We start from the raw sequence: 8,152 nt of genomic DNA, 5'->3' as shown, positions 1-8,152 counted from the left end.
TCACCAGGCAGCTGACACAGCGGGTGTCAGAGAAGCCTTCCCAGGGGAGCAGGGAACATCTGGAAGACAGGGCCCTTGTGGGCCAGGGAGACCCCCTGCACAGCCATGACCGCCAGGTCTGTGCTCCGCAGAAATCCCCAGGCTGTGGGGAGAGGGTGGAATGAGAGTGGAAAGCAGGTGAAGGCAGGAGGGCAGAGACTAGACTACACGGGCAGATCCGTGAGCGGAGCAGGAGAGTCGGTGGCTCTGGGGGCTCCCAGCTGCGCAGACCAGCCCTTACCCCCCAAACCGCCCCACCCTGTGCTCAGCCCTCCAAGAACTGAGAAGACCCCAGACCTGGATGGGCCCTGAGCCCCAGGGCAATGGGCTGCTCCCACTCACCATACGAGGTCGAGTGCCCACCAGTGGGCAGGGCCCAGACACAAACGGGTGAACCTTGGCCTTCGGTCTAGGTCAGGCCCTGAAGAGCCCCCAGGAGCCCGAAGCCCACGCCCCGGGGGCCAGCACACGGATCAGGGAACACTTCCAAGTCCTTTATTGGGCCGGCAAGGCCGGGAGCTGCCCTAGGAGTGGGGTCCCAGTCTGGCGTCCATGGTGCCCCAGCCCCTGTTCCCGCCTGGGGCAGGCAGCTTCCTCTTGGGCTACTTGGTTCGCTCCTTCAGGTATTCCCAGCCCTCCTTGGAGTACTCCAAGGCCTTGGAGGGGGCCACGGACAGAGCGGACATCACCGTGATGATGCCTGTGGGGAAGGAGGGCCCAGCGCCTTCAGCAGAGAGTTTTAGAGGCACCACTTCCGGCTCTGTCAATTCCACACAGGGAAACAGGTGGAGGCCACATATTGCTCCCACCTCCCTGGAATCTCCACTCCCTTTTCTCTTTCAGATCCGTTGGGGGTAGCAGGGCGGGGGCGGGGGGCAGCTGGGCGGGGGGGTTGGGGAGCAGGTGCACACAGAGCAGGAAGGAGAGTGATGGAAAGGCATGGCCAGGAACGGAGGTGGGAAGTATCTGGAGCCACTCTCCTGCAAGCAGACGGACCAAGGCCTACCTGAATTCCAGGACTCGCGGATGTGAAAGTTAAACTTTGGAGGGGCTGGGAGCTGGGAAGAGAGGGGAAAAAGGGGCTGGTGAAAGGGGAAGGCCTGGCAGCCCGCGCCTCCCTCACAGGCAGGGAGAGCAGCACACGCCCCAGTGTGGAGAAAGTCAAGCAGGGCTGGAGGGACCGGGGATCAAAGGCCACTCCAGAGCTGACACCCCTGCTCCCGCCGAGCCGTAGCCTCATTCGAAGCTCGGAGTACCTGGGGTATCTTCAGGCCTGTCTGCTCGCACACGTACTGGCTGAACTGGTACATGGCGGTGGGGACCACCTCCTCAGCTTTCTGAAGGACCGCCTGGCTCTTGTCGCTGGGCCCCAGCAGCTCCTGGTCATACACCAGGTAGACAGCGCCCCCAGCCACACTGCCCTTGATGAGAAACCTGCAGGCAGAGAAAGGAACCACAGCAGCTCAGCAGATTCTGCTGGCCATCTCCCGGGTCTAGGCCCGCGGGAATGGGGGTGAGGGTTAGACCCCTAGGGGGAGGGGCGTGCCCACAGTCCAAAGAGTGACACACCTGAAGCCAGGCAGCTAATGCGGGAAGCACAGGGCATTTTAGGAGCCCAGAGGCGTGCCTGACCCACAGCACTTAATTTAAGGCGTGCAGGGATACTCAGCTCCATTTAACTGGTAAACTGAAGCCTGGAGAGGAACAGTGTCACTCAAGATCCCGCAGAGGGCAGGGAACAGTGAAGACTTAAGACTCCTGACCACCTTCCACCTTCCAGCCCCGAGGGATGCTCCGCGAGGAACCCGCGGGGTTTTTCTAAGTGTCCCTGGTCATTTCCTGTCTGTCATACGCAGCTCTGGGTGCGCATTAACCTCCCAACAAACGCGTGCGGCACTCCCACATTACAGAGCGGGCAGCTGAGGCTCGGAGGGGTCTCGGGTACAGAGTGGGAAAGGCACGGACTCGCTAGGAAGCGGGAGTGGAGGCGAGAAGCTCCACCCTATCTGGACAGACACGGGAAACCTGACACTACGGGCGGCGAAAAGCCGATCGAGAGCAAACCAGATGGAGGGTGCTCGCAGAAGGGAATATTCTCGGGGGCTTGGGGCCCTCCTGGTGGCCCTACGAACCTCATCAGCGACCACACTCGGGGTACCATCACCGCTCCGCGCGCAAGGACACTCGGCTCGCCCGCCACTTCCGATCGCGGCGCCGCAGAGGCCTCTGGGAGGCGAAGTCTCTTGTCAGCCGCAAAGGCCTCCGGGAGTCGGAGTCTCCGCCCCGAGACAACAGAAAGGGATTGAGATCCCACTGCAAAACAATTGTTCGAAGCTTAGTCCTCAGGCCCCGGCCGCCGCAAAGCTGTCTGGGAAAAGTAGTCGGCAAGTCACGTGAGGCGCCGGACGGCTGGTCTAGCCGCCAAGCCTCCTGGGAAATGCAGTCGGGCGCGGCGCGGCCCTGGTGACGTGAGGGAAAGAGGAACCGGGTGACATGAGTGGGGCCTGAGGGGGACCCACAAGATGTCGGAGGCCGGGAGATCTACCCGCGCCGGCGCGGGGGACTAAGGGCCCAGGCACAGGAAGAGAGTGCCTGGAAGCCGGTTATCACGGCAACACGAGAGCTGATTTGTACGAGAGAGGCGGGCCTTTAGTCACGTGATCAGGTCAGTGGCTGAGGCCAGAGGAGAGCTAGGCGGGAGGCTGTTGCCCGGCAACGCCTGGGAGCCAAATCCGCACAGTATAGCCCCTCCCCCCGAGGAGGTGGGTTCGGAGTCACGTGACTCAGACCCTACGGGAGGGGGCGCGGTCGGAGCCTGGCGGACGCAGCGGTGAAGTGAGGGCAGAGGGGCGCGCGCGTGGCTCCCAGGCCCGGACCCCAGCCCCGCTGGACAGCGGGAGAAACTGAGGCCTGAGTGGGTGAGTTCGCGGATGGGAGCGTGCAGTGAGTCGCACTCCGCCTTTGTCCAGAGGGGAAACTGAGGCCCGGCGAGGTCAGGGGGCCGGTGGGTTCTGCGAGGATCGGGTTTCCTCCTTTCCTCCCCCATCAGAGCCTGGCTGTTTCATCCATCCATTCATCTATCCGCCCACTCACCCACCCAGCTTGCCAGCCAACCCCTGCGGGGGAGCTGTGGTCAGGGCCAGTTTGAGGAGAGTGTTGAGCTGTGGGGCTTCAGGGCTTTCCCTGGAAGTGGGGAGAGGTGGGAGTGTTCCCTGCTGAGGGGACGCTGGCGCGACTGGGTTAGGGCGAGGAGTTCACTTTTCTGAGAACTGATAGATTAATGGATAGGAAGTGGGGAAGATGAGGATGGACAGAGAGCCGAGGCCAGTCCTGCTGGGTCTCGTGGGCTGAGGTGAGGAGGGTGTGGTCTCCATCTGGGGCAGTGGTAAGCCCTGGGAGGGTTTGGAGCAGGAAGGGACATCCCAGATGTTTTTGGACAAAGATCCCTATGGCCTTTCCTCTTTGCCCCATGCAGTTCAGAGGATAGAAACCCTAAGATGTGATGGGCTTGTGCCCTTTTCAGGGGAGATCCATGACCCCCTGAACTTTAATCACCTGGCCTGTTTATATCTTTCACCTTCTCCCTGGAACAAGTAAATCGGCTGCCCCAGCTGAAGTCACATCTTAACCCTGATGACGGGCACCTCCATCTCCAAGCCAGTCCTGAGTGTCCGATTCCTTCTGGGTGTCTCCAGAGTTATCTTTCTGGGCTCCCCCACCTCTCACCTCCCACATTCCTCATATCACTCTGGGTCAGTCTATCTGTTGAGTACCTACTGCATGTCTGGCAGTTCAGGGCACGGAATATCCAAAAGGGAGCAAAACAGAAGCAGGTTTCCATTTCCTTTCTGACCTCATGGAGTTGAGTCTAAGGGGAGAGAGGGATCCTGAACAGGTAACAAATCATCAAGATGATTTCAGGGGATGACAAGTGCTGAGAAGGAGAAAAGCTCTACAGGTAAGGGGGGGGGGGCGACCAGGAACAGAGGTGCTTTAGAGAAGGAGGCCAGGGAAGTGCCCTCTGAGGTGATTTTTGCGGCCAAGACTTGAAAGAGCAAGCCATGGGGTTGTATTTGGGAAGAGCATTCCTCGTAGAGGGAACAGCCAATGCAAAGGCCCTGTGGCAGGATGGTGACTGGCTGGTTCCAATGAACAGTGAAGAGGCTGGTGTGGCAAAGCAGAGTGAGCAAGAGGGGCTGGTCCAAGCAGAGCCTTTTTGGTCACCAAGGCTTTTGTTCTAAGTGAAACGGGCAGGGTTTTCAGTAGGGGAAGAAGATTGCTGCAGTGGTTCAGGTGAGCTAGATGATGACCTGGACCAGGTGGTGGCTATGGAGATGGAGAAGAGGGGGCAGGGTCAGGGGCATCACCACTGGCTCTTTGAACAAAGACACCATTGGGGAAATGGGTGTGCCTGGGGTGCGACTGTGGGCCGGGCCTGTGCCGGCCACCCTCTCTCCTGCTGCAGGCCCAGGGAGGGCCATGAAGGTGCTGTTCCTTGTGGGGCTGGGAGCCCTGTTCTTTGCCTATTTTGGGGATGACAACTTTGACCCAGGTGAGTGCCTGGGGGTGGGGTTGGGAGGAACATTCTGGCTGTCCTGTCCACCCCCCAAGCTGACCACCCCTACTCGCTGCCAGCCAGCCTCCAGGGAGCCCGTGTGCTGCTGACTGGAGCCAGCGTGGGCGTCGGGGAGGAGCTGGCATATCACTACGCGCGCCTGGGCTCCCACCTGGTGCTCACTGCCCACACCGAGGCTCTCCTGCAGAAGGTGAGATACTCCATCTCAAGTTTAATTGGTGGGGCGGAGAATAGGGCCTGGGTTTGAATCCCTGCAAACATTCAGGCTTCCTGTGTGGCCTTGGGTAAGTCACTTAATGTCTCTGAGGCTTAGTTTCCTCATTTGTAAATCAGTGACAATAAAAGGACCTTCTCCTGGTTGTGATGTGGGGTTGAATCAGTAAGACGGTTGTAAAGCAAGGACTGTGCCTCACTGAATAGAAGTATTGATAGTAACCAAAGGCTGTGTGGATAGCTAGGGTTCTCAAGTTCAAAAGCGGGTTGGGTAGACACTTTTTAGCAACAGCCCAGTGTTATTTCAAGGAAATGTACAGCTCCTGGGGATAAACCTTCCAAAATTTCAAGAGGCCAGAGATCTCAAGATTTATTTGAAACCTGCGTTTTAAATGTTGATGGTTGAACAAGCAAAATGTCCGCTATTCTGGACCATGGGCTGCCAGTTTGCTACCCCAGTGGTAAAGCTTCGGGCATGATGTTGAATGGAACCTGAGGCTCATAGCAGGGGAGGGGGCTTCAGGCTGGGGCCCCTTTAGGGCCGGCAGGTGGAGGGGGGCCAGCTGGGGTGGAGGGGCCCACGGGCAGCTCTGGCCCCCCCCAGGTGGTAGGGAACTGCCGGAAGCTGGGCGCTCCCAAGGTCTTCTACATCGCTGCGGACATGGCCTCCCCTGAGGTGCCCGAGCACGTGGTGCAGTTTGCGCTGGACAAGCTGGGTGAGGGGCGGGGCCAGGAGTCTGGGACCTTGGCCTAGGCCTTAGGGGCACAACCCAAATTGGGGCGGGGGTGTGGTAGTAACGGCCGTCTGAGGGCGGAGATTTATGGGCCCGGGGGCAAGGCTAGGGGTGGCGCCTCATGGCATCCAGTGGGTGGAACTCTGGACCGGGCCTCATTAGATCTGGGATGAAGCCTGGTTAGGGAGTAGGGCGGGGTCTCTTTGATCTTAGTTGGGCACTACCTGGGTCAGAGTTCATTGTGTCAATGCTCTGGCCGGAGCGTCGCTAGTTCAGGGGGCAGGGCTATGGGTGGTGTCTCATAGGGCGCGGGGGGCGGAGCCTCAAAGGACAGCTCCGGACTGATGGGCCTCTCCGGGCCAGGAGGGCTGGACTACCTGGTGCTGAACCACCTCGGCGCTGCCCCAGCAGGCACGCGGGCCCGCAGCGCCCAGGCGACACGCTGGCTCATGCAGGTGCTCCGCCCCTCCGCGGCCCCAGCTCCGCCCTCCCGCCAGACTCCACCCTCTCACCTTTCCCCCCTCGGGCCCCGCCCCTCCCAGCTCCAGACCCCAACTTTCCTGGTTCTAGGCTCCGCCCTCTTGACCTTGGCTCCGCCCCGGGCTGGTGTTCCCCCTCTTCTATTCGGAACTCCGCCCCAGTCCTCGAGCCCTGCCCCTACACAGCAAGGCCCCGCCCCCAGGCTCTAGGCTCCGCCCGTGCCCCTTCTGGCCTTCGGTTCCTCCTCCGCCCGGTGACTCGCAGTCGCCACCTCCAGGTGAACTTCCTGAGTTACGTGCAACTGACTTCGTCGGCGCTGCCGAGTCTGACTGACAGCAAGGGCTCCCTGGTGGTGGTGTCCTCGTTGCTAGGTGCGTGTACGCGGGGCTGGGAGTGGGGAAGCCCCGGGGCCGATGGGGGCGAGCCTGGAGCGGACAGGAAGGCTTCCCGGAGGAGGAGAGCGGCGTGTGGCCGCTCAGCCGCTGCCCTCCCGCGCCCCCAGGCCGTGTGCCCACGTCCTTCTCCAGCCCCTACTCGGCGGCCAAGTTCGCGCTGGATAGCTTCTTCGGCTCTCTCCGGCGGGAGCTGGACGTGCAGGACGTGAACGTCGCCATCACCATGTGCGTCCTGGGCCTCCGCGATCGCGCCTCGGCCGCCGAAGGAGTCAGGTGAGGCCCAGGACGCGAGCCGGGGCCCGGCTGAGCGGGGACGGGGTGTGGGGGGCCGCTCAGCCGTAGCCACAGTCCCCACCGCACCCTCCTGTCCCCAGGGGCGTCACGAGGGCCAAGGCGGCCCCAGGGCCCAAGGCAGCCCTGGCCGTGATTCGTGGCAGTGCCACGCGTGCCTCCGGCGTCTTCTACCCGTGGCGCTTCCATCTGCTCTGCCTGCTTCGCGGCTGGATGCCACAGCCAAGGGCCTGGTTCATCCGCCAGGAGCTCAACATCACGACCCCCGCTGCTGCCTGAGCCCCTGGGCTTGATGCCCCTTCGTCTTCCCAGAAGAAGACCCTCCAGCCAATCGTCCTGGAGCCCGGACACACACCGAGACACCTCTGAGTGGGTGGCCAAGGGCCAAAAGAAAGTCATCAAGACAGAAAAGTGAACCTGAGAAAAACTACCAGCACCTGAAAACAGTCAGAACTCGGGGCGTGCCCAGCATCTTGTCAGGGACTTGGAAGGCAATTACCTCAGTCTTCTCAGCTGTCACTGATGATATGATTGCTGCTTCCATTTTGCAGATGAAAAAACAGGCTCAGAGAGGCTATGTGACTTGCCCCAGGGCCCTGGACACATCAAGCAGGTCACAACACCACTGAGCCACCCTTGGAACCCTCTCTACTTGCGACCTGAAACCACTGCATCTCTGATTTGTTCTTTCCACTCACTCAGGCTCGGAGCATCCCCCAACCATTTTCCCAAACAGGGGAGCCCTCGAAGCTGTCGAGTTGATGGTGGGGTCTGAAGAGGGGGAAGAGGAAAAGAATGTGTTCTGGGCTGGATCCAGCCTCCCATTTGATAATAAAAATCTTTCTTCCCTTGCACATCTGTTGTTCAGACTTCTTGGTCCTTCCAGTTTGCTGGTGGCAGGAGGTGAAGAGGGATGTGTGTATTGGTGCCAGAATTCTCACCTTCATTTCACAGGTGGAGAAACGGAGGCTGAGAGACAGATGGACGTCATCCAGGAAGTCAGGAATGGAAGGAAGTGTAACCGATTGTGGGCCAAAGGCTATATTTGCAGCACGAAGAACATGGTTTGTGCACCAATAATGATAACCTGCATCAGGCGCTACGCACTTGACATTCATGACATCTTCACAACCAGAGGTTAGTGCTACCATTGTTACCATTTTATGGATGAGGAAACTTAGATGGGTAGTCAGAGGCAGAAGCTGGGATTCTGACATCAGACTGTCCCTCTTTAAGGCAACATGTGGGCTGCATCGGCACATCACTGGTATTTAGATTAATGAATTAAAAATTGACACTTTCCTTAAAATGGTAAACCAGCAGTGCTCGCATAAAGAAAAAGCAACTGTAAAGATAAAAACTAAGTGAAAGCAATGTTATAAAAACAAAACAATGTTTTGAAGAATGAAACAATGTTATAAACA

At 59.3% G+C, this 8,152-nt stretch overlaps 2 protein-coding genes across 9 annotated transcripts; one reads left to right on the top strand and one right to left on the bottom strand.

The window, feature by feature from the left end:
• Positions 1-518: 518 nt before the first annotated feature.
• MICOS13 (mitochondrial contact site and cristae organizing system subunit 13) lies at positions 519-2,424 on the bottom strand. Its single transcript, XM_059060808.2, has 4 exons — positions 2,172-2,424; positions 1,296-1,473; positions 1,046-1,097; positions 519-739 (listed from the first exon to the last, which is right to left on the bottom strand). Exons 1-4 carry the CDS (start codon positions 2,198-2,200, stop codon positions 642-644), a joined length of 357 nt encoding a protein of 118 aa, XP_058916791.1. The 5' UTR covers positions 2,201-2,424; the 3' UTR covers positions 519-641.
• HSD11B1L (hydroxysteroid 11-beta dehydrogenase 1 like) lies at positions 2,333-7,582 on the top strand. 8 transcript variants are annotated; one of them, XM_067033010.1, is made up of 8 exons: positions 2,333-2,957; positions 4,505-4,591; positions 4,675-4,805; positions 5,433-5,544; positions 5,926-6,017; positions 6,320-6,413; positions 6,545-6,710; positions 6,812-7,582. In XM_067033010.1, the coding sequence occupies exons 2-8, from the start codon at positions 4,519-4,521 to the stop codon at positions 7,005-7,007; spliced, it is 864 nt and encodes a 287-aa protein (XP_066889111.1). In that variant the 5' UTR covers positions 2,333-2,957; positions 4,505-4,518; the 3' UTR covers positions 7,008-7,582. The 8 variants fall into 8 exon arrangements, with proteins under 8 accessions (XP_066889111.1, XP_066889115.1, XP_066889117.1 ...); XM_067033011.1 differs by having other exon boundaries at positions 2,526-2,704; XM_067033016.1 differs by lacking the exon at positions 5,433-5,544 and having other exon boundaries at positions 2,496-2,957.
• The last annotated feature ends 570 nt before the right edge of the window (positions 7,583-8,152 follow it).

This window comes from Kogia breviceps, chromosome 4 (assembly GCF_026419965.1).
Source record: "Kogia breviceps isolate mKogBre1 chromosome 4, mKogBre1 haplotype 1, whole genome shotgun sequence".
In the NCBI taxonomy this organism is placed as follows: domain Eukaryota; kingdom Metazoa; phylum Chordata; class Mammalia; order Artiodactyla; family Physeteridae; genus Kogia; species Kogia breviceps.
Note: the sequence above shows the minus strand (reverse complement) of the source record. Positions and strands in the feature narration are given on the sequence as shown.